Consider the following 25432-nt stretch of genomic DNA (forward strand, 5'->3'; position numbering starts at 1 on the left):
TTTGGGATGAAGGCATCCCAGGCGGCACCTTACCTCCTGCACCAAACACCTGTCCCTTTCTCACTAAGATAGAAAAATTCATTCTTGGGCCCAGTGCAGTAGCCTAGCAGCTGAAGTCCTCCCCTCGCATGCACCACAATCGCGTAAGGGTGCCAGGTCATATCTTGGAGGTCCTGCTTCCCATCCAGCTCCCCACTTGTGGCCTAGGAAAGCAGTTGAGGACAGCCCAAAGCCTTGGGAGCCTGCACTCATAAGGGAGTTGTAGAGGAGGCTCCCAGCTCCTGGCTTTGTATCAGCTCAGCTCCGGCAGTTGTGGCCACTTGGGGAGTGAATCATTGGACAGAAGATGTTCCTCTGTGTCTCTCCTTCTCCGTATATCTGACTTTACAATAAAAAAGTGTTTTTTTTTTAAAGTTCATTCTTGCGGGAATAAAGAGAATTTCTAAAATGATTTCAGATAGCAGCGTACTTAGGAAGTGCATGTAAGTCCTTGAGACAGTAAGCTGCTTCCTGCTGCCGCCCAATACCAGCTCAGCCATCACTAACTTAAAGCTTGCTCGAAGGCGACAGCAGACCTCTTCAATTCCCCTCCACCCCTTCTCTGTGGCACTCACAGGTCCAGGCGTTCTTTGAAAATCAGTCAGAGGCCACCTTCCGCCTGCGTTGTGTCCAGGAGGCTTTGGAGATCATCCAGTTGAACATCCAGTGGATGGAGAAGAACCTGCAGACTCTGCGGTGGTGGCTGTAGCGTACGCAGCCTCGCCCGTTTGGTCACCTGTTTGGAGAGCTTGGGATCTTGGTCTCTGCTGCTTTTGCAAAAGCGCCAGGGGAGCCAGCCCTACCGCCAAGTCGTTTGCACTGTTAGGAGTCGTAGTTAGCTCAGGGCCAGACTGTGTTTCTCATCTGTCTTTTCTAAAGTGTCTTTGGGCAGTCTGTACTTATTTATTACAAATGCGTGTTCACCTATACACCAACTGTCTACAAAAGTGACAAGTCGTTTTTCTACCTTGAAGATATGCAAATGGGAGGGGAACATCAGTTTGGAAATTCTGTTGTGTTTCTCAGTATCCGGAAGTATCTGGAAGGGTACAGACACAGTGAACAAGATCAAGGCTGCCATCCAGCCAGCGTCTGCAGGCCCCTGGCTCCTCGGTCGTCTGTCACTTCTTACTGGTGGATGTGGCAGTAAGTGAGCTGCCGGGAGTGGTGACAGGTGAGGAGGCCTGCAGCTGTCGAGAACCCATCTCCGCTGTGCAGATCTACTTTGACTTGGAGTTCCGGATTAATCTTGAGTTTTCTGAAGAAGTTTAATATCTCTAACTATTGCGTTCTTTTCTGCACAATAGCCAGGTGCTACAGAATTTTTAAATTTTTGTTGTACTGAAAAGCTAAATAACAAGACCAAAAGGTTAAATTGTCCAAATAGTTAGCACTGTTCCCTCCCTGTCCCCCAATCTTTTATAACATTATCATAGGAAATTGTTCCAAAATGAGCTGGCTTTAGTTGTAATTATTTTTTTTCTGAACTCCGGTACTCCCCAAGTCCACCCCTCACTCCCCACCATGGACATGCTCTGTGTTACTCACGAGTCTTCCTACATGTGTGGCAAGACACTGGTCCTTTTCATTGTAACTTTGGTTACGATCACCAAGAATACGATTTGCTGAAGTTGCCTTTTAAGTCCCTGACAATTTGCGCACTCTCTCAATCACACCCATTTGTGTGCATTTTCATTTTATATGACAAAGTAGCATATTAAGAGCATATTTTAAAGCAGATTCTTTGAGAAATTGAAACTTTTTATTTGAAGTTCACCATAGTACCTTAAAGGAAAAAAGAGTACAGGAAAGGAGTATCTTGAATTCATGTTTGATATGGTGGGCTTTGAAATTTTTTCCACTCTCAAAAATAATACTTTACTTTAGTCAGGAAGAAAAAAAATAGTTTTTCTGTTTTTTTGTGGCCAACTAACATTAGAAAGAGTGGCCAAGGAAAAAAAGGGAAAAAACTGAGGGAAAATACCCAGATCTCTGGCGTTCTTACTCCTTCTGGAGAAATACTGTACTTGAATTTTTTGAGCTATGCAGACTTATACCTAGATTGTTGTGTTTCTTTAATTCTTAAAAGCTTTCTTTCTAACAATTCTGGAGAACTCTGTATGGTTTGGAGAGCAGCTTCTATGTATATAAGAAGGGTAGCTGCCCGTTTGTGAGCACTTGAGCACCCCACTGGGAGAGGTCACCTGTTTTTATTCAGCAGGTATGAAGTTAGAATTTGTGGGACTGTGTATAAAATTATATTTTATTTTATGAAGATATTTTTATATAGCAGAATTTAGCAAGGCTGGCAAGCTAGAAAATAGTCTTCTGTTAACTCCAGTGTGTTTTCTCCTAAGTTGGTCTCCTCTGAGCGTCCATTTCTCACAGCAGAAAACACCTGCTGGGAGTCACAGCACTGTCCACGCAGGTCCCATGGAGCCCGAGGTGACTGTGGGGCTTGACTCCTCTTGCGCGTGGGAAAGCGAGTGATCGTTTCAGTCACCCTCGAACATGGTGCGTTTTTGTATTTTCAAAATGAGGGAAAAAAATAACTATCCTTTTGAAGGTTTTTTTGGTTGCCAATTTTTTTACCACATTGTATAACTAAATTTCACTTTGATACAGAGTTTAAATTTTGCTACTTCTCAGAATCAATGAAATAGGCTTCAGTTCTACCTGCCATTTTTGACATTGCCTCTGAAATGTATGTGAACTCTGCATATGGCAAATCTTGCTGTGGTCTTAGATTGTCTGTGTCTTATGAATGCTTATGTGTGGCATGGACTAGGGGCATTACTAGAAGAATCAGATCAAACCATAGGCTAAAAAGAGGTGGCTCACCATCCATTGCTGTTGTCATACTCAAAGGCGGCTGTTCATTCCCATGACATCTGATCCATAATGCATTTAGTTTTATTTGCAGCCTTGCCTCAATTACTTGCAGTTTTGAACACATCAGTTTTTCCCATACGATTCCATTGTTTTTAATGTTATGCTAACCTATGTCTCTGGAACTAATTAGAACTAACCCTGAATCTAAAATAAGTGTAATGGTGGTTTTCCAGGTCCCTCCCCGCCAACCACCCCAACTTTGACATAGCTACTGTGTTTGTTTTAGGGGGTCTTACAGATTGGTAACTCCATGGAGCACTTGTTGAACAGGTGTCCTGTTCATTGCGGGAAGCAGCATGGATGACCATAGGAGAGACAGAATGGGAAACCTAGAGCTAGGGAAGAAAATGTATGCTTTGGAGATCTGAGCAGTTGCCCAAGTGGAAATAGAGAAGGTCCAGCTTGTTGTGATAGTGTGGAGAGACCTTCCGTCTCCAGTAGTGTCCGCGCCCACCGTGTTTGCCTTCTTCCATCTTGTTTCCTTTCAGGCTCTTTCAGTGAAGCTCTGTCGCTGTCGTTGCTTCGGTCTTGATGGGTTTGCTTATTTCCCACGTCCCACTTAGGTGTAGCTTTCTTGGCTATCTGTATTTTCATTGTGTAGTTGTGAAGGATTGTGGGCAGAGCATGTGGATGCAGCTTTGTCACTGTTAACACCTCCACCAGGCACCCCCAGAGCACCCCCTGAATGAGGAACTCGGGTTCACAGAGAGCCTGTCATTGGTTTCACTGCAAGCGTCTGCTCCATCCGCAGCCGGACACTCATCCCTGCCCTCGCCATGGGTCCCAGCAAGTTCTGTGTGTCTCAGCGTCAGTGCCACTGCTACTCCGAGCCAAATCACACAGGCAGACGTGATCTGTCCCAGCATGGAGGCCCTTGTGGCAGTGTTGCTCTTCCCAGCTCTGCCTCTGTGGGTTTTTGTTTGTTTGTTTGGGGAATTAACTTTTTTCAGAGAGGTCCCAGACTGGCCCCAGCTCCAGTGGCAGACATGCATTTTACATTCTTTTGCTCTGCCTCTACCAAATGAAAAGCAGAGGTACAAATGTTTGACCCATCTCTGCTGCTCCCTTGTCCTTACTGCCTGCGTGGGCACCAGCTGGCAGAATCATTGGAGTGATTTCTCTGGGTGGTTTGGGGGGGGGCAGGAATTTGTATTTTTAGAATATGCATATGTGCTTTTTAAAATATATTTTTATATTCTACATGTAAATGTGATGCAGCTGAGATGGTGTCCTAGGTAAAAAATCTCCGTCCTTTAGTGCCCATGTAGTCAACAGCCACAGAGCAGGAGGGCGTGTCATCAGAGGGAGAGCAGGACATGTTCTTTTGAAAAGGTGTCCAGAGTTTTGCTGCTATTTTGTGAGTATAATTCCTTTTCTTACTTGGGCATCCTTCTCACACACCTGTAGACAGGCCACAGCGGTCCAAAAGTGTGGTGAATGTCCCAACAGCCCATCTCCTCCTTGCTGCGGGAACAGCAGTGTAGCCACCATTGCTGTTGTTTTGATGTAACGCTGGTGGTGTGTGTGTGTGTGTGATCCTTCCCAGGATATATAAATGGTATGTTGCTTTTTTTATGTTTCATTGTATATCTGCTTCTTGCGTACGTGCATATGTACCTAATGGATATTGAGGCTCCAGAACAGAACTCCTCTTTGCCTTCCCTTCCTGCTCCCTTCCTGGTAGCTGATAGAGTAGTTTGGGGGAATGTGAGAGGGACTAGCATGTGGACCTAGTGTGTGTAACTATCCTTGCCCCCACATTGTGTTACTGACCTGTTTGGTGCTGTGGCCTTCCCTGGCCACGGACGTGCCTGATGGAAGCAATGTGGAGCTTGGCTATCTGAATGTCCTCTTGTCCCCATGCTGGGTTGCCTGTTGCACCCACACCATAGCAAATAGAATAGTTGTCAGGGTGGAGTTCTCATGGGGAGGAAGAAGCTGGGGCAGAAGAGGCAAGGAAATGTGTCTACTGTATATATGTAAATACTGTGTATATATGTTTTTACTGCCATAATGTATTAATTCATTGGGTGCCCAGACTGGAAGGTACCTGATAAAATGTGTGGAATTGCGCATGTATAACAATCTCCTCTTTTCCCTTTCCCTTATTGCCTACGTGGGCAATATTTTTAGAGTAGTTTAGTTTTTTAAAGGTGTTTTTGCTGGGGGAGGGGCGGGAGGAGTGGTTTCAGGCTAAGGGTGTGTACCTTAAAAATGTAAGTAATGTTTTTGCTATATTTCTGACAGTTCAATTCCTGCGTACTTCTCATGGCTGTGTGAGGAACAAGGAGGCTCCATTAGAGCAGGCACGTGTGTCCCCACATGTTGGGGTGCAGCTGAGGCCTGGTAGTGCGGCTGGCTGGTTCTGGGGGCTCACTGCACTGCAGCAGTGTTTGCTCGGCACATAAGTCGTTGGACATTGGGTTCCCCAGGAAGGCGAACTTCTGGAGCCTAATCGGCCCCTCTCCTTCCCCTTTCTATCCTTCTAGGCAATAATTGTAAAGTAGCTCTGATTTTTGTGAAGTTTTTAGTGTGGGTGGGAAGGGACAGGGCATAGGGACAATGTATATAAACTTTTTTTTAAAGCCAATGTACAGATTCTGTTACTATTGTATTACTTCATTTCGTACCCTGTCCTTCGCATGGACAGACAGGTACTTAATGAAACGTGGAGGTCCGGATGTATGAAAATCTCCTCTCTGCCCCTTCCCTTATTGCCTCGGTGGGCAATCACTGTAGAGTAGCTTAGGTTAGCTTCTGTACTCGACCCTCGCCCTGGACGGTGGGGACGTGTACTTTAAGTGTATATAAGTGGTTTTTCTGCACTTCGTTTTGTACTTACACCTTTCTGTGAATACTTAGGTACATAATGAAAATTGAGGTTCATTCTATGAAAAAAAAAAACTCTCCTCCCCTTCCCTTGTTGCCAGTCTGGGCAGTAGATGCTGAGGTAGCTGTTTGGGTTTAGGGCGGGGAGGTAGGGGAAAGCTGGGTTTGTGATTTTTTTCTTTCAGAGTATGTAAGTGTGTGCTGGTTCGGCTTTTTTTCGTCCTCAGTGCAGTGTTCCGCTTGGACTGGGAGGTGTTGAGTGTGACGGGAAGCCCGGACGCAGGGGCACCTGTGGACCTGGGCAGCCGGGGGCGAGTGCTGCCCTGTGCTTGGTGGTGTTTCTGCTTGGAGGCTTTCCGTGGCTAATGGAATTGTTAGAGAAAAGGTCTAGTGTGATTCTTTTTTTAATGGATACACATGCTTGCCCTTTTTGTTTTCATGTTTGCTTCCTTATGAGTTTAGTCTTTTGCTTGATTATTTAGGTACTATGTGAAGTTGAGGTTGAAATTGATTCTATGAAAAGTCTCCCATGCCCCCCACCCCTTGTTGCCCAGTAGGCAGTGGTAGAGTAGGTGTTGGGGGCGGGGTTGTATATTTGTACAGATCTGCTTGTTGTGTGCGCTGTTTCTGTGCATAGGCTCCTAACGAACGTGCTCCTCTGGTACTTTCCCCGTGTCGCTGACACGGCAACCATTTTATAACTTGAGTTGGTTTATATAGGAGAGAGGGAGGCGGAGAGGAGGAAAGCCTCGGGGTGGGGAACGGTTAGGGAGAAAAGATAGCATTTATACTGTTTTCTGAATGCACATAAACATCTTCACGTTGCTGGCTTTGTACCCGGTTCTTTGCAGTGCTGCCCGGGTCCCTCAGGAAAACCGAGCATCTGTGTATGGCTAATCCCAGCCTCCCCGTGCCCTTGCTGCCTGTGTAGGCAGTGGCAAGTAGGATAGTTGCATGTTCTTTGTTTCAGGGGAATTTATATGATTGGGTTTTTGCTATGGACATAGTCTTAATGAGCAGAAGTATGCTTTTATTTCCTGTTTGCTTTTCTATGTAGTCTTTTGCATGACTGTGTGGGGCCTAATGAAAAGTGAGTTATTTAATGTGACAAATCATTTCCTCCTTGGCAATTGCTGTTTTGTCATTATTTGGTATTTTTTTCTCTAGGATATTTGCCTTGAAATATATACCCATGCAAACATAATTTGCTTCTTTTCTTCTTCCATTGTTTCTTTTTGACACACAGTCCCTTGCAGAGTGCACCCAACAAAATTAAAGGTGCCTTACCTCCCTGCCGTCAGGCATGTAAGCGAGGCAGTGCACTGGGCTGAGGCATGACCTGAGGTGGGAACAGACCTGAGGACCTGAGGCAGGGAAGTTGGCTAAATCCCACATCTTTATGGACCGCACAGAATGGGACTGTGGAAAGGGACTGACTCCTGCTTTACAGATCCTAAAGAGGCAACAGGACAGGATGGAACGAGGATGCATAGACCTTCATCACTGATGACTTTAGGTAGCTGGTAGAATCTGGAAACTTCTAAGAGGAACATCTTTGTGAGGCCTGGGATTTTGACTCTGCAAGTCTTCTTTGGTGACATGTTCTTGTGGAACCTGGTGGAAATGATTCTCCTTCTGGGAAGGAACCATTTCTATCATTGCTGATTCCCGTGAATGACAACATGCACCCAAAACCAAGGCCAGCAGGAATTCGGGGACTAACTCTTTCTGCTTCCACACGTGGCAATCCCAAGGTGGCCCTTTCCTATCTAGAGCTTTTTGGTTTTTTGTTTTGTTTTGTTTTATTTTGTTCCTCCCACCCCCAGATGATTTACTTATCTTTGATAGTCAGAGTTACAGGGCAGTCTTCCATCTACTGGCTTATGCCCTGGATGGCCACAGTGACCAGGGCTGAGCCAGGCCAGAGTCAGGAGCCAGAAACTTCATCTGGGCCTCCCAGAATGTTACTGGAGCCCAAGCACTTGGACCATCTTAGCAGGAAGCTAGATCGGAAGTAGAGCAGCTAGGCATCCACATGGAATGCCAGCATTGCAGGCGGCAGCATCCAACATCATGCTACAGTGATGGCGCTACCCAGAGCTCTGTTGTGTGGCTGCCCCTCTCTCTTCAGCTCTCTTTGAACCATCTGGTCTTTCCTTTTTGTGTATTACATGTTACCTTCAATTGCACTCAACAGTAAGAGCCAGAGCTGCCTCGTTAGCCCGTGTCTGTGTGCATTTCCTGCATCCAGAACCATGTGTTCACTTTCTGCATTCTTGTCTCCTATTTCACATGGTCTCACCATCCACCTCATGGTGAAATGTTCCAACTCCACATTTGTGTTCATGAAAGAAAATACATGTGTGTGTTGCCCCCCTCCCACCTTGTAAGCATTGTAGTGTCGTGTGTGTACATTTCTAAGGCTGCTGTTCCGTGCTGAAGATTTGCCATATTACTACTTTAGAAGTAGTGAGTGACAGGACTTAAGGAATATTTGCCAATAGATATCACCTACTGTATGAAACTCTTAGGTTCTAACATTGATTAGCCTGCATTCTTGGCTGTCCCACCTGCTGCTCTAGAAAAATGTACCAATTACACATTCAACTTAGATCATAAATAGTAGAGGAAGGGACACCTCTTTGGAGTTAGTCATAGCAGTTGTTAGACTCCTGAACGGTTACCAATACTGTGGTCTAGTTCAATGCAGCGCTCCAGAAGCTGGCTCCATGTGGGCCGTGGGTACCATGACGTTTGTCCATCCACATACACCTGAAATGAGAACTACACCATAATGGGAGCATTCGCAGTCATCAGCAAACTCATACTGAGACCAGCCTTTGACCCGCACCTGTCATGATGAAAGCTACTGCCCCGAGTTGCCATGAGGAACACTTTCAGGTGTTGGGGAAACTGACAAAGGCATTGCATTTTTGTATCTGAACACCTTCAATTCAAGAGGTCAATTCCTTGAGTCTGAGCTTGAGGGCGGAAGCCTAGATTTGTATCATATTCTGTCTTTTGTGGAGGATTTTGAAAATAGTATGTATATATAATATTGTATGTGCAAATTGTGTTGTTTCACTTGTAAAGGGGAAAAGCTTATTTTTCTCTGTACAACTTGTTTTGCATATGGCCAGCACTGAAAGGCATGTGTAATTGCAGACACTGTTGCTTTTTTTTGGGGGGGAGGGGTTGGAGGTAGGGGAGGAAATGAAAATAAAATATTTAAATACAAGCATGGTGTGGACTCTGGATTAAAATAAAAACCTGAGTAGAGCAACATTTGTTCTTGGCTGGTGAACTGGACCAAGACAGCTCCTAGGTCACTATCTTCCAGGATTGGCTTCTCTGGACTCACACTGTTTGGACTGGGTGACTCTTTGTCGTGGATAAGATTGATTGATTTTAAAAGCACTGTGTCAGGGATCTTCCATCTGTTGGTTCACTCCCCAAATGCTTTTAATGGCTGGCGCCGAGCCAGGCCAAAGCCAAGAACCCAGCACTCCAGTTTCCCACATGGGTGGCAGGGACCCAAGTACTTCCCAGGCATATTAGAAGGAAGCTGGATCGGAAGCAGAGCAGCTAGAGCTCCAGCTAGCTCTGCAGGTGGGGATGCTGGCAACCCAAACAGCAGCTTAGTCCAGTGAGCCACAATGCTCACTGACAGCAATAGCATCCTCCTCAAAAATGGCTCTCCCAGGTATTGCTAAATGCTCCCTGAGGGGAGGCTAGAACTCAGAGAATTTGTTGGCCAGGGGCTGAGAAGCAGATACAGGAGCTCCATCCAGGACAGTTGTTTGCTCTTTGGATTAAAGCAGTCCGTAGATGACCCAAAGGGCCCATGGAGAAGTACTAACATAGTATGAGTCAACAAGACCAAGGAATTGGTCTTTTTTTTTTTTTTTTTGCAGCAATTAGGAGATTTTAAAGTCAGGCAGACCCAAAGTCCTAAATCCACTGACACTGAAGTAGCAGAATAGCAGGTATTTGTTTTATAAAGTACAGAGCAAAGAATACAGATAAGTAGCGCTAAATTTGCAGCTCTTCGAGGGGTCAGGGGAAAAAAGGCCTGAGATTGGAGCTGGGCTTGAAGTGTGTGTTCAGCTTGCTTCTGGTTGGTGTTGAGCACTGCTGCCCTCCTCTGAGTGGCCTCAGCTTGGATCGTGGCCATCGTGTTCTTGTCATTTCAATGAAGCCCAAGTAGGCCCTACTACATGCAGGTGACTTTTGTATCAGGGCTTCCCTGAAAAAAAAAATCCCTTAGAACAAGACCAAACATTAAAATGGGATTTTTTTTAGAATTTTTCATAATTCTGTGATAAATGTTTGTCCCTGCAATTTTTAAATTGAGCAAAAATAATTATAACATTACAATCATTGCATAATAGCAATTTCCTGAAGTTAAAATACTTGCATGGACTTGGTATGTAGACAGCTCAGTCAGGACTGAAATTGTTGTCTGGCTCTGTTGTTTTGTACTTAGGACTGTTGTTGATTCTCACCAACCCCAGATTTCTGCATTTAGAAGACCTGGATGTCCCCCACCTGCCTGCCTTGCAGGATTGTTAGCATTCAATGCACAGCCTTCCAAGTTGTCTAGCACTGGGCCTGGCACAGGCATAGTAGATTTCACCTGCGGTTGTTAAATCTGTCCACTGCTTTCTGAGGTTTTGGTGTGCTGCTAGCTTCAGTTCTAGAGGGGAAGGAGTTCTTAAACTTGAATGACTCCATATCACTTGCTGACAAATAAGTTAGAGGTAATTTAAAAAAAATACATATATATATATACACATATGTTTACTTTCCTTTGAAAGGCAGAGTTACAGAGAAAGGAGAGACAGAGATCTTCCGGCCATTGGTTCAATTCCCCAAATGACCATACCAGCCAGAGATGAATGCATCCACACATGCACACACATACACCCACGTGCACACAGACACACATACATGCACGCACAGGTGCTCCTGTACACAGGTTTTGCTGATGCCTCCCTCCTGTTGCTGGGAGTTTCTGTGAACTTGAGATCTCTGTCCCCGTGGTGGCATTGAGCTTGAGCAGCCTATCCAGGTAAGCACGGCCAGGCACATTAGGAGTTAGTTGTCAGCAGCCATCCCTGCCATCTAGGGTGGCCTTTGGCTCACTTGGAGTCAGCCCTTCCAGCAAGCAGCTTGCCAAGAGTTTATTTCAAAGAAACACTTTTCTCAAGAAAGAAAATCAGCCTCTCTCTAGCTCAGCAACAGATTTTTCTTCCTAAATTTGTCTTTCCAGGCTAAGGACAAAATTGGCTCCTAACGGCCTCGCACCTCCTGACTCTAAATGAGAGAAAGCACCGCCCCCCCCACACACACAACTGATGGAGGAGGGGAGCAGCCAGACTTGTAATGTGTTCCTGGAGGATGCGTTCAGAACACGCCGGGTGGGGTCTATGTGCCGAGCACCAGGCCCTTGCATGCTGTGTACCGTGAGTCACACACTGCCACCTGGGCTTTATAACACTGCCTGCCATGGGCAGGAGATGCATGAGAGCACAGGGGTGCCCAGGAACACCAGGGGAGGGTGTCACTGAAGGAGGTTTGACGGCAGGAGGCTGCTAGAACTGGCGCCTGACACCATCAGAGACTGCACAACCAGCTGGGGTGTGGAGGGCTTGGGGACGCTCATGCCCAAGCAGAGCTCCCCAAAAACGGCTGCAGAAGTGCCCCAGTGGGCATCCAGTGCTGCCAACACACAGGAATGCCTCCCAAGCATATTTCCAAGTGAGCTGGCAAATTGAAGCAGCTTGGCCCACCTGTCCTAGGAGAGGCTTGCTTGTTCTCCGCCGAGGCGAGAGTTGGGCAGGGAGAGTTTCAAGACAGACTAGTCAAGCTGGGTGTCTTGGCTTCCCCCAAGTTCAATGAGCTGACAGCCTGCAGTGCAAAGCCCCGCAGTCAAATTTCAGGGTCTAATCAATTAGGCGCGGCACGCAGGAACCGCACTGTCTGTCTGCCCGGCCCCTAGATGACAGGTGCCCGCCCCAGCATCAGTAATCAGAGCAGGAATTCCGCTCTTTGACCTCCCCGAGGTTCCTGCTTTAAATTAAGAGCAGCCAGCTGGAGTCTCTCCGGATGTGCTGTGCAGCCAGGGGGGCAGACTCTGCTGGCTGCTGTCCTTGCCCAGCGCTCGGCAGGACAGGCTGGGGACAGCTGAAAGTTCTGTCCAGAGATCGCTTAGCATCCACACCACCATTGTGGAAGGAACCCCAGAGCTATCCTAGAAACCAGTAGAAATTTGGGTGACAAGAGAGAACCCCTGGAAGTAGGTTCCTGGTTGTGTGTGTTTTGTTTTGTTGTTGTTTTTTTTTTTTTGGTGTTTTTTTTTTAAGGCATTAAAAAGGTCCCAGCGCGGTAACAATTACCCACTGCTTCCAAGACTTGGCACTGGGAGGAGGCTGGAATCAGGGACAAGGCCCAGATGGGAACCTGGGCACTTGGCCGAATGGGGTGTAGGCACTGTAAGCAATGACCTAACTGCTGTGCCAACACCTGCCTCATCTTCTTGACAGCACCCAGGTTGAGGAGGAGTAAGGCCTGCAGACTGTGGCCACCCCCTGGACCAGATGCTTCATTTTGTTGAGATGTATTAACAGGTATGTCCTTCATGAAGCCACTGAGATGATGACAAATGGACCTGCATACCCCCAGCACAAAATGCCTGAACATAAGAAATCTCAACTTTTTTTTCCATAGGTAAAAATATCAGCTAAGAGTGGAGGGCACCACATCTGCTGGGCCCATGATGGTAAAACATCATTTGCACACAGAATCGCATCCTTGTCTTGCTTGTTGTGCACTCTTCTGTGCAGTGAATGATCAGTCCCCAACATCTCTCTGTGCAGCCCACATGGCCACAGGATGTGCCCTCTCACGATATGTTGGAGTGTATAAGTCTCTGAGACTTATAAGGTCGTGTGGAAGGAAGCTTTTGCCCTCCCTCGGGTCTGGGGAGCACAGTCAGTGCCTCCATCGAGGCTGATCCAGCCCCCATCTCCTGGGTCAGCCATGTCCAGGTAATCTGAGCTCCCTGTGGCTGCTTGGCCAGCCACACAGCAGCCAGACGAGGCTCCACACAACAACATGGCAGGGCCCCCAGTTTGAATGCCCGCCGCACCTTCTGCCCAGGGCCCTCAACAGCCTGGGAGGAGTCTTGAAATGCCAGGGCAGCCTGCAGGATGCTGAACATCAGCTGGAACCCATTACGGTTGCCAATTTTTGCCCAATGGACCAAAGTGCCTCTACAGGGGCAGGGCCAAGGGCTTGGCTCACACTTGGCTGTTTGTGTAAGGCCGTTGAAGGGTATTGGAGGCGAAGGAGAGTGTCCTTCCCTGCAGGGTCCTGGTTCATGCTGAAGTAATCAGCCTTAGCAGTCATTAGGTGCTGCCTGATGGTCAGCTTAACAGCAGCTCAGTGTGTCCAGGAGCGGTGGCTGCAGTATGCAGAAGCCATCTGCACCATTTTCCATAAAGGAAAATGCCCTAACCCACAGGGAAGAGAATGAATTGAGCGCTGTGATGTGGTTTTGTGATTTTTAATATGAATACCACCCGTGTGTATGATATGCGCTCAAGGAAAAAAAAATCCTTCACACGTACTTTGAAGGGCACTTGATTTTGATGTTTTTTCCATTCCTTGATTTCAAAAGGCACCCATTACTGTTACAGAATCACCTTTAAACCAAGAGTCTGCTTAAACGCCAACATTGGCCTTTGCTGTAACAGTAGCAAATGCCATTGGTGCACGAGTTAACTGTAGTAAGATAGCTATGGCAAAGGCCTAGGTGTGGGATAGCAGATCTTTGTTCTGCAGAGACTGGCTGAGGAGTAGGAAGCTGACAGAGCTGGAGTTGCACCTGCACTCTTGTACAGGGCTTGCTGGAAACAGGGGTCCAGGAAAGACCGCGCTCCGAAAGTGCGGGCCCAGTCCGCTCCTGGCTATTTACAGCCTGAATTAGCAGGTGAAGAGTTCATAGGCCAAGGAAGCTAAAACTGCATTTCCTAGCCTTCTTTGTCACTCCGATTTCTAATGGAGTTTAGGCTTTATTAATATAGTCGCACTCTTGCAGGATTTTTTTAAAAAGGACTTATTGGAAAGGCAACATTACAGAGAGAGGTGAGACAGAAAGGAATTTTCCATTTTCTTGTTCACTGTGCAAATGACTGCAATGGCTAGAGCTCGACTGGTCCAGAGCCAAGAGCCTGAACATTCTTTTAGGTCTCCCACATGGGTGCTAAGGCCAAAGGTTTGGGACATCCTCCACTGCTCTCTCCAGCACATTAGCAGGGAACTGAATTGGTATTGGAACCACCAGCACTTAAACCAGGCCCATGTGGGATGCCAGTGCTGCTTTCTGTGGACGTTTAATATGCTACACCACCTCAGCAGCCCCATGTCATGCAAGATTTGGATCTGGAACTAAGTCCAGGCAGGCGAACGGCAAAGGAACAGGTGACACTCATTTTGGCTCATCCTGATGTGGTAATACAGCACAACCTTGAAGCCCAGAATCCTGGCAATCCTTTCCAGGCTCTGAAATGGCAGTGGAGTCGGGTACTCCTGAAACCCACCATTGCAGAGGCATAGCACTCTAATCCTTCCCCTGTGGTGCTGGCGCCCCACATGGAGCTCCAGAAGTGGTTGATCCACTTCTGATCCATTCCCCAGCTGATGCTCCTGAGGATGGCACAAGTGCTTGGGCACCTGCACCCGTGTGGGAAGTTCCAAGTGGAGTTCCTGGCCCTTGATTTTGGCATGGCCCAACCCTGGTCATTGTGGTCCTTTGAGAAGCGAATCAGCAGATAAAAGATCTCTACTCTCTCTCTCTCTGTACTGCCTTTCAAGTAAATATATTTTTTAAAGTTTGTGAGAAATGAATAATATGGGTAAAATATCATGGATAAAATGATACATTGTTTTAAAGTTCTTGTCATAAAAATGAGTGTATTTTTTCATTCTGTTCTTCTATGAACGTATGACAACCCAGTGTACACGCATGCTGACTGTCCTTGACCCACGCAGTTCCCGACGGGTGACACCTGTTCTGCTATTCTCTCTATTGGTAAGTGCTTTTCGCTCTCCCCTCTGCCAAGATGAGAAAATGATGCATTCTTGTTTACTCGACACTGCACTCCACGCTTCTGCACAGGCTGCGGGGAAGCCTGAGGAGGCCAGCTAACTGGAGGTGGCAGGGAGTTCAGGGCTGGGGAAGGGGTGGAGAGTGTGTGTGTGTGTGTGTGTGTGTGTGTGTGTGTGTGTGTGTGTTTGTCTGGTCTCCACATCATCACAGGTGGCACCTCCCACCTCTGCCACACTGCTTTGCCTTGCTGCATGGCACCTCCCTAGCCAGAAACCATAGCCCTAAACCCAGCTCCAGCACCTCTCTTGCCACCTGGGGCGTTTCCTAATCGCCAGTGAGAGAGAAGATGCACCAATTGGCAAACTTGTTTTCTCCAAGTGAATATGTTTTTGTTTTTTGTTTTTGTTTTTGTTTTTTGCTGTTGTGAATCTTTTTAAAGTTATCTATTTTAACTTGAAACATGGAAAGAGAAACAGGGAGAGACAGAGATCTTCTATCTGCTGGTTCACTTCCCAACTTACCTAATGACCAGAGCTGAACAGATCCAAAGCCAGAAGCCAGGAGCTTCCTGAGTCTCCCACACGAGTGTAGGGGTCCAAGCACTTGGGCCATGCTCTGTTGCCCCCCTCCAGGTCACTAGCAGGGAGGCAGATCTAAAGTGGAGCATCCACCATCTCTGACAGCTCTGACCCCCTGGGTACAAATGGGGCGGTGGCACCTGCACTGGGGACTGCTCTGACGATTTTGCTGACTCTGTGTGTGTCTTCTGCCCTGTTGTGGTGCAGCAAAATCCAACTTCTTGTCCTGGAACTTCCTCATACCCTTTAAGATCAAGGTTAGTTTATGCAGTGAGAGGTCTGTTGGTGCCAGCGATCCCAAGAGACAGCTCAGTGAGCACCCTGAGAAAGAACCTGCAGTGAACAACACACAGGAGCAGGCATGGGCCAATGTGCGCGGGCAGGCTGTCTCATTCTGCATGTAGGAAGGACTGCCAGGCACAGGTGGCCACAAAGGAGCAGACAGCAGTGACGATGCAACGGTAACTGCTGGTCAGACGCTAACCTGCAAATTCTTCAGAGAGAACTTGGGAGAGAACCATAAGGATGGAAGGCCATAAGGTTTTCGAGCTGAATTGCTTTATGAGATTTGGTGAATTTGGTTTCCTATGATTTAAGGACTCTCTGTGAGTTGTCCAGTGCACCTTTATTTCATTTCCAGCCCCTTTGCTGAAATCTGACTCTGAGAAATGGCACACTGCAAGGGGCAAGAGAGCTGCCTGTGGGACTGAGTTTCCAGGAGGTTGCCCGTCCGGCCCACCACATCCTTGGGGAGCTTGTCTGTGGGACTCTGCTGCTATACATGCTGCATTAAACGTTCCAAAAACAAAAAGAAAGGGAAGCAAGAAAAGAATCCCATCTCTCCCTGCCTTTTTTTTTTTTCTAGTTTAGTGAGTTGAGGATGCCGAAAAATATAAATAAGTAACACATTTTTCTTCAGAAAAACAGGCCAGGTGGGCTTGCCATCTGAATGCTAAGATATGACTAATGTTTTAAAACAATGTCCCAGACTGCTTATTAATTTAAACAATGGATTCATTACCAAATTTCTGGCTTCAAGTGAGGTGCGAGAAGGAGCTTGAACATGTCCTTAATGAAAAATGCGAGCTTTGGGAATAGCAAACACCTACTGAACTGTGGGAGTGAGTGAAAGACAAGGAGATGGCTCGGTGGGACCTTAAGGAAGGGCGCTGGGAGGGGAGGTGATGATGTCACATACACTGCGGTGGGAGAAGACCACCTGTAAGAAAAAGTTTTTACCCATGGCTCCTTCCCAGTTTTCTCCATTAACTTTGCAAACTAAAACATACATTATGCCACTGCTGTTCTACAGGACACCACAGTAAATATGTACTCCCCCAGGCATGCTGCAAACACGATTTAGGAGGTACCCTTTCCATGGTAACCTTATTTATGATCAAAATCCTTTTTCTTTGCTGGAAAGTCATTTCCCTATACTCCCAGACCACAGAACATCACAGAACCTAACAGGTGCAAGGCCCCTAACTAGGTTCCCCCTCCTCAGGATGTCAGATGCTCTCTTTTTGGACACAAGTTGTTTGAAGATTTTGTTTTGTTAGATTTTTTTCAGAATGGATTTAGAAGTAGAAGCCATGAAACTTAGCAACCTTAAGCGATTTAGTTTATTCTCTCTGTTTCTGTCTGGGAACATAGCAAAAAAACTGCTAATTTTCAGTTCATTCAGTAACCCAATTGCAAAAGGTTTTCAAATTGAGCTGAATTCCCAGGTAACTGCTACTTTACCCACTTTTCTGTTCCCTGCAGTAATTTTTTTTTTTTTTTTTTTTTTGGTGAGGCAGTAAAAGTTTTGATTCGGCCCAAAATGGACTTCATCCCACAGTTTGCTTTGAGGATTCATTCATGTCCCTTCAGGGGAGCACAATTAGGAATGAACCCTCCAACCAGACTTAGCGAGAAAACTGGGAGATTGGGAAAGGAGGTTGCTGATCCAATCGTGTTGCTAGTCCTGCTGTTTACACACAGCAGCCGCCCTCCCTGGCTTTCCTCCCTTCTACTCTGAGCTAGCAAGACCATCCCCAGATTCATGGCCAGGGAAAACCGAATTTAAAATGGAGAAGAAGCAGATGTGTGAGGCTGACAGTTGGTTTTGACGCCCACCCACGGAGAAGGAGAAGGGGAAGGAGTTTATTGTTTCAGTTGATACCTGGGCTTTGGTGATATACTGTTTGTTGCTGTTATTTTTTTAAAAGCACTGTAGTTGCTTTGTTTTGAAAAAGGCCCGTGAGAGAAGCCTTTCTTTCCCTTTTGAATGACTCCACGTCTTAGTCTCCCCCCAGCCTCCACCCCGGGGAACAGCAGTGCTCCGTGTCAGTCATTTTCCTGGGGACTTGCCCAGTCATCCCCAAGGACTGAAAACCATTTCCACGCCAGGGGCTTCGGGGCACCTCCTTTACGACCCCAGCGTATGTGATTGAAAAGCCACGCTGGGGCAACGTGTCTGGACTTTGCGGCCATGCTGTGGAGTATGACATGCCCATCACATCCGTGCATCCCGCAGGGATTTCTGTCCCCATCTCTTGCTTTGCTTCAGGGTTCTCAACAAGATTCTCAAGTCAGATCATCTCTAGCTATTCTCTCACAAATAGTCCTTTGACATTTGTTTCTGAAAATATATTTATTATTTTCATTGGGAAAACAGATTTACAGAGACACAGAAAAATCTCCCATTCACTGATTTAGTCCCCAAATGGATGCAATGGCCAGACCTGAGCCGATCCAAAGCCAGGAGCTTCTTCCAGATCTTTCACATGGGTGCAAGGTCCCAAGGCTTTGGGCCATCCTCTGCTGCTTTGTCAGGCCACAAACAAGGAGCTGGATGGGAAGTGGAGGAGTCAGGACACAAATCAGTGCCCATATGGGATGCTGGCACTTGCAGAGGGGAGGATTGGCCAGTTGAGCCATCACGCCAGCCCCACAAGTAGTCCTTTCAAAGCCACATTAGAGGCCATAGGGTATGTGTGTACCTGGGCCATGGTGTGAGTCTGGCACCTTGATTTTCAAGCCAGGTTCTTACCTCTCACATGCATAAGAATTCTTTTTTAAAATAATTAATCCATGAGTTAATTTGAAAGGAGGGGTTATGGAGAGCCGTATTCCATCCACTGACAGCAATGTCTGGAACTGGGCCAGGTTGAAGCCATGAGCCTGGAAATTTATCTGGGTCTCCCATGTGGGTGGCAGGGAACCAAGTGTGTGGTCATCTGCTGCCTTCTGAGGTGCGTTAGCAGGGAGCTGGATCAGAAATGGAGCAGCGGGGACTTGAACTGGCACTCAGTGCTATGTGATTTCAACATCGCAGGCAGTAACTTAGTCCACTGTGTCACAATGCTGGTCCCAGATATAAGAATTCTGTTAAGGCAAATATAGGAACACAAACTGATAACAGTATTTATCTAAGAGTGAAACAACCATAAATTCATGGTGAGTATATGACAGATTTGCTTGAAGAGAAAGGAAAAAAGTCTTAAATACTACCACCAGTATCGGGCAGTTCCAAGAGAGGGCTCTCCCTCTTCCCAGCTCCTGTGATGAGGAAAGGGCTGATGTCATAGGAGACTGGAAGCTACTGGGAATTTTATGTCATCTCCCCGTGGAGATGTGATATTTGCATGGCCATCAGGATGCTTCCTGCTTCTCACCCATGTCCTTGAGGCAGGAGTGCATCTGGGAGCGTGGGAGTTTTAAACTGACAGGTCAAGAAACAGCGTTACATTGCAGATGCAAGGATTCTGGTTCACCTAGGCCTAATCTGCTACCCACCTGTTTATATCAGTTCGGGAAGAAATAGAAAGTGGAGCTGACATCGCTGAGGACTCACGACTACCATCCATCCACTGCTAGGAATCACACTCTGTCTATGATCAGAAGAATGGCAAAATCCCTCAGGACACTCAATGGCCAGTTTTCCTAGGACATTCCTTCTACCCTGACCCTTCTAGAACCACCCTGGATTGCCCACAGCCTGCCCTGCCTCCTTTAGGGCTGCTGGCTTTCCACATGACTGAGCTTTGTCTGCCCTTTAGGGCTGGAGCTCCCAAAAACACACCTGCTGTGCTGGGCTGAGCAAGATCTGTCCATAAGTGGTAGCAGGTGTGGGTGGCTGCTGACCTCTGCTGGCTCTTTCTTGGTCCCCGGATGCTCCTATCCCCAGCTGAGAGAGAAGCAAAGACTCATGGGGAAAGTTTAATAAACTCCCCTGCCAGGGAGCTGAGGTTTTATCAGTAGCTTTCAAACCAAAGCCATCTCCCAGAGGAGATGAAGTGTATTTTCACGCTGGCTTCTAAGTTCCCCACGTTCCTGCGCCCAGCTGTGTGAAACGAATTTAAAAAGACAGACAGAGACTGCTCTGAAAGCCTGCTCCTCTCCAGTGACAATGGGGAGTGCATTTGACAGGAGATCAGCTACCCTGACTTGGCTGGGAGCCTGAGGCATTTGAATGGACAATTGAAAGCAACAATTGTCAAAGCCAGCCTGGGGCAGCCACACCACATCCTCCCAGGCCTCTTCATGCTGTTTGCTCCCCAGCTTCGGTATGTGCTCAGCAGCCAAAAGCATGGCCAAGGGCTCGCTGTCCCTGAGTGACAGGGACTCAGTTCCCACTGAGTGAGCCTCAGGCAACATCACTTGGGTATTTACTAGAAAAGCATTTTTCTTTTGGTGGTGGTGGAGGCATGCATTTGGCCCAGGAACTGAATTTGCTGCTTGGGACACCTGCTTCCGGCATGGCATGCTCTGTTTCCCATCCAGCTTCCTGCTAAGGCACCTGGAAGACAGGAGGCGAAAGCTCAAGTACTTGAGTTACTTGTCAGCCACGTGGGAGACCCAAATGGAGCTCCTCCTGCTCGTGGTGTCGGCCTGACCCTGCCCTGGCTGATGCTGCCATTTGAGGGCAAACTAGCAGGTGGACAAAATCAATCTCTCTCCCTGCCCTTCAAATAATATGAAAATAGATAAATAAAAATAAAAAATACATTTACTTGGGCTATATCCCAGGAAACTGACACCAAATATTCCAGGTAATTTTTTTTTTTTGAAATGCAGAGCTACAGAGAGCAGAGAAAAAGACATATACACACACACACACACACACACACACACACACACACACACACACACACGAGATGCCTTCTATATGCAGGCTCACTCCCCAGATGGCCACAACAGCCAGGGCTGGGCCAGGTTGAAGCCAGGAGCCAGAACCTCCTCCAGGTTTCTCACATAGATTGCAGGGTCCCAAGCACCTAGGCCGTCTTCTGCTGCCTCCCCAGGAGCACTAGCAGGGAGCTGGGTCAGAAGTGGAGCAACAGATCTTGAACCAGTGCCCATATGGGATGCTGGCATCGCAGGCAGACCACCACAAACTTGGCCAACACTTATGCACTTTGACATCCAAGAAGGATGGAATGAGGCAGTAAGGGGAGGCATTTATGCTCAAATCTACATAGTATATATACTGTGTTATGCTCAGATCTACACAGCAGGAATTGATGGTTTAAATTCCCCATTGTACGTCTGTGGGCAAATTTCCTGATCTCTCTGTTTCCTAATTTATAAGCAGTATGTGTTAATAGTAAGTACATTCTGGTCAATGTGTTAGTGGACGTAAGGCGTTGGGAGGGGATTGGAAACACCACGTGGAAGCAGGGTGTCCTTGTGTTACAAATGAAGATAACAGTAATAGCAACGTTCATAGAAACGAAAAGATCTATAAGTAAACATGTATATATACATATATTCTCATAGATGAGCTGTAGCCTGGAGACTAGCATATCAGGAAGTGAAGACACCTTGCAGCACGCATCTCTATTCCCAAATAAAAGGATGACCCTCAATGAAACCATTAAAAACACCTGACATAGAAAACTAGACTATCTAACATCATTTATACCTACGATGCCGTGATAAACTGAATAGCAGAATGTTGGACTTGTGACTGTTGCTGAAGAACTATACTGTTTAATATATGGAAAAACAGTGAGAGGGGAAGGGAGGAGGGCATTGGAAAGGGGAATCCCTGTGCCCATGGAATTATATCATGGAAAAAAAAAATAGCCACAGTAGAGCTCAGGGAACTAACTCGGGTCTCATAGTTGCGATGCACACAGATCACTGCACCCCTCAGAGCTGACTGACCTCAGCAGAGGCCACCGACCTTTGTCCTTGTCCAGGAAGAGGGGGAATGTGGGTGCGGTGGCTTTGAGGGGAGCAGCTGTGGGCTGGCCATGTCTTACCGCACAGATGCGGACAGGCAGCGATGAGCTAACATATCTACTGCAAAGTCGAAGGTGGGCTGATTTATGTTTTCTCTTCTGTTTCAGCATCATAAAACCTCTGTTTCTGTGCATATTTGTTTGCTAAGAAAGGCAGGGTGCCTCCCAGAAAAACTGAAAGGTTGATTCTACTAGTTTTAACAGCCATGGCCTTGGAACTCTGGAATCAGAATGAATTTGTTATAACAGTGTTTATGGCAATATTTGCCAAGGATGGCACAGTGGTATAGTGTGTTAATCCTCCACCTGCAGGTGTCAGCATCCCATATAGGCACCTGTTCATATTCTGGCTGCTCCAGTTTTGATCCTGTTTTCTACTTACTGCCTGGGATAGCAGCAGAAGATGGCCCAAGGTCTTGGAACTCTGTAACCATGTGGGAGACCCCAAAGAAGCTCCTGATTTGTATCCTCTCAGTTTTGGTCATGGTAGCCATTTGAGCAGTAAACCAGTAGATGAAAGATCTTTTTCTGTCTCTCTAATCTATGTAAACATCTGCCTTTCAAATAAAAATAAATCGTCAAAAGATATATTTACATTATAAAATCCTATTTGTTTACTCAGATCTACCATAGGAATTTGATTTTATTCTCTGAGCTATAAACAACAGCCCATAGTTATATCTCTGATTTGGCTGTAACAACTGGACCTATGTAAGAGAACTAGCCCTTAAAAGGAGGAATCCAAAGTGTTGAAGGAATGTACTTCCAGTTTGTGTTCCAGGCTCCTGCGCCCATGTGAGGCGGGAACTCAAAGCACAGGCAGACAAGACGTGCAATGAAGAGAGCAGGATTTATTTGTTTGAGGTGGGGGGGCGGGGGGTGTGTACGCTCAGGCTCGAGTGCAGACAGCTCTGCGGGAGAGGAGACAGCTGCCCGCGAGGTGATGCCACCAGCAGAGGCCAACGAAAGGCTGCCCCACATCCATGTGTCCCTTTTATGAGGCAGGGGTTGGTACCCTCATTGAATTTTAAAATGGGGTGGAATTTGCTGGGGCGGGAGGGCCATGAGTGCACGTGACATCTTCTGGGATTTTTATGGCATCTCCGAGGGCAGCTGAGTTCACATGAGCTCATTGTAGTGTCTTCTCCTTCATAAGGTAGGAGACTCAGGTGCATCATGGGAAACAGGGCATAGGGATTGGCACCTAAGGGCGTAGAATTAAGGTGCAGGGCAGGAGTCAAAAATCATGGGAAAAGTCTCCCAACTCATTTTTCACTTTCTATTTTGTGTCCTGTTCAGAGGCAACTATGTGATGCTATGGGAAAAATGTACTTTACAAGTAAAATGAAGTAGGTAGCTTTAAAATACATGTTGTAGAATCGTGTGCAGATAACACAGGGGGGAGTTACGGGGTGTCCGTTAGGTGAGGCAGAGCACCAATAGGTACATGCAAATGTAAACAAGATACATTCATGCTAGAATCTCCAATTGTGACGCACTTGGAAAGTTTAAGTAGATTGTGATAAAAGACACCAAATATTTGGGTGTCGTACAGTTGGAACATAATCCGAGTGAATGCTGTCTAGTGATTCTACAGTTTTACGCTGCAAGTGATGATTTGATTGTATGTGCTATTCCATCAAGTTTTCTTCTTTAAAACAAAAGTTTATCTATTTGAAAGACAAAATGATAGAGAGAGATAGCCCGGGATAGAAAGGGAAAGATCTTCCATCTACTGGCTTACTCTCAGTGCTGCAATGGCCTGCACTGGGCCAGCCTGACCTCAGGGGCCTGGAACTCCATCGGGGTCTTCCATGATTGGCAGGGACCCAAGCACTGAGCCAACTTCTAGTGGCTTCCCAGGCACGAAGTGGAGAGCTGGATCAGAAGTGGAGCAAGCAGGCTTGGGCTGCCCTATGGGCTACTGAAACGGGCTGCCACATGCAGTTGCTTAATCTGCTCCCCCACTGAGTGAACCCCAACCCAGCTTTCCTCCTTGTTAACCTTTGAGAGCCTAAATCAGTTTGCTTTTCAGTTTGACCCAAATTTATCTTTTATAATCACTCTGTCTTTATGAATATAATTAATTCCTATTAGTGTACAGATGGTAGGATTCTTACTATAAATATATGTATTCATATATATGCATAAACAATACTTTAGATATTCGCCAGAGGGCATCGTCGATTGGGCAGAGGGCCTGGGGATGTCTGGCTTCTGTGTTTGATAATAGATACTTACATAAAGTAATGACATCCGCTTCTGAGAAATAAACTTCCTCCACTGTCGGAGTGGGATGGGTCTTTCTTCAGTTAAACTGCTTGGCACCATCCTGCAGGAGCTTTTTCTCTAAATGACTCTGGCAAACCAAAGTTAACTCCCTTGGAGCCAGAAAACTACATATGTTTTTTTAAGCATGTAAAGCCCTAATGCATCAAAAACATCAGAACCCGTTTTCACCAGGGGAAAGCAGGCGCGGGGGAGGGACTTCTCAGGGTCGGCGTTGTTCCCTGGTGTTAACAGATTTAAAACTTCACCTTAACCACAAGCTGCACCTCCGGGGCCACCGTGAGGAGGCACAGCTGTGTGCCTCAGCCCTCATGCTGGACCAAGTGCATTTTGTCAAGATATCCAACGCTAGAGTCAAGGAGCTCATTCATTTCATAATGCCCTGATTCAAGACATCATTTGCCCAGCCTACTGAGGAGAGTAAGTCTGTAACCATCTACCTGCCCCCTGCCCCGTGAGCCTTTCTCCACCCATGCTCCTTTTCTTTAGTCTTCCTGGCTCCCACCCCTTTTTCCTCATAAGCAGATAAGATGGAAAGAAAGTGAGAGAGAAGAAAGAGGCAGAAAAAGCAAGCACAGGGGTTGTTGGGGAACGTGAAACATCTGTGTGACATTATTCCAAAGCTCAACAAAATGACTCAATAGAATTGAGCATCAGAAACAAGAAACAAAAGGAATCCATCTCTTCACCAAATTGATAGGTGCAAAAGAGGCAGGCTCGGGGTACAAAGAGGAATGCAGGGGACCAGGGGACCAGGGGACCAGGACAACTGATGCCTAGGCGTTGGGTTTTCCCGGACTCCTGCTGGTTCTAGCAGAGGTGGAGTCAGTCCAGAAAATGGACCATTCCTTTGCTCGTATTCCTTACCTTTCTTTTCCTGTGGCTGCAGTGAAGTCTAGTGGATCAGGAAGGGATGATATGGCAAATGGTTTGAGTGCTTTAAGACAAACTTTGGGTAAACAGAGAGCTAGCCTGTATTTGTATAGCTTCTCCCTTTAGCGGAAATAGCAGTGGTGGGATTTATTATAATGTACGTCCACACAGCCACATGGTACAAGGAGGGCTTCTTCCTTGACTTTGTATAAAGCTGCTGGTAATCTTTGTTTGTCTGAATGACACACACTGTTTACTCTTTGCATATTTTGTGTTTAACGTTGATGCTAATATTAACTGCTTTGTGGAAGCGTATTCTTCTTCTAGATAGTTGCCTTCCATCCATAAGCATCTCGACACCTTTATATTTTTTCTTACTTGGTTAGGGAAAAATTCACTAGTGAAAACAAACAAAAAAAGAACAAAGAAATAAATCTTCTTGCCTAAGTAGATCCTTGGTCAGAGGACAAGCCAGATTTTGAAATGTAACACCTTTTTAAAACATTTTATTTTTGTACTGGGGAGCATTTATAGGTCTTTGAGACGAGACTTTCCTATTAAAGCAGCAATCACAATAATTGTTAAGATTT

At 46.5% G+C, this 25432-nt stretch overlaps 1 protein-coding gene across 2 annotated transcripts in view; it reads left to right on the forward strand.

Annotated features, from left to right (window-relative positions):
- LOC121160340 (leucyl and cystinyl aminopeptidase) overlaps nt 1–12775 on the forward strand; it is an 80723-nt gene extending 67948 nt beyond the window's left edge. Inside the window, exon 18 of one of the 2 annotated variants that reach the window (XM_040986083.1) lies at nt 12306–12775. In XM_040986083.1, coding sequence (XP_040842017.1) covers nt 12306–12317 — 12 coding nt within the window. In that variant the 3' untranslated portion in view covers nt 12318–12775. Of the gene's footprint in view, nt 1–616; nt 8999–12305 lie in introns of those variants that run through there. The other variant, XM_040986082.1, reaches the window with a different exon arrangement.
- The last annotated feature ends 12657 nt before the right edge of the window (nt 12776–25432 follow it).

Source organism: Ochotona curzoniae, unplaced genomic scaffold (assembly GCF_017591425.1).
Source record: "Ochotona curzoniae isolate NIBS_2020 unplaced genomic scaffold, NIBS_Ocur_1.0 contig_4501, whole genome shotgun sequence".
Classification (NCBI taxonomy): Eukaryota; Metazoa; Chordata; class Mammalia; order Lagomorpha; family Ochotonidae; genus Ochotona; species Ochotona curzoniae.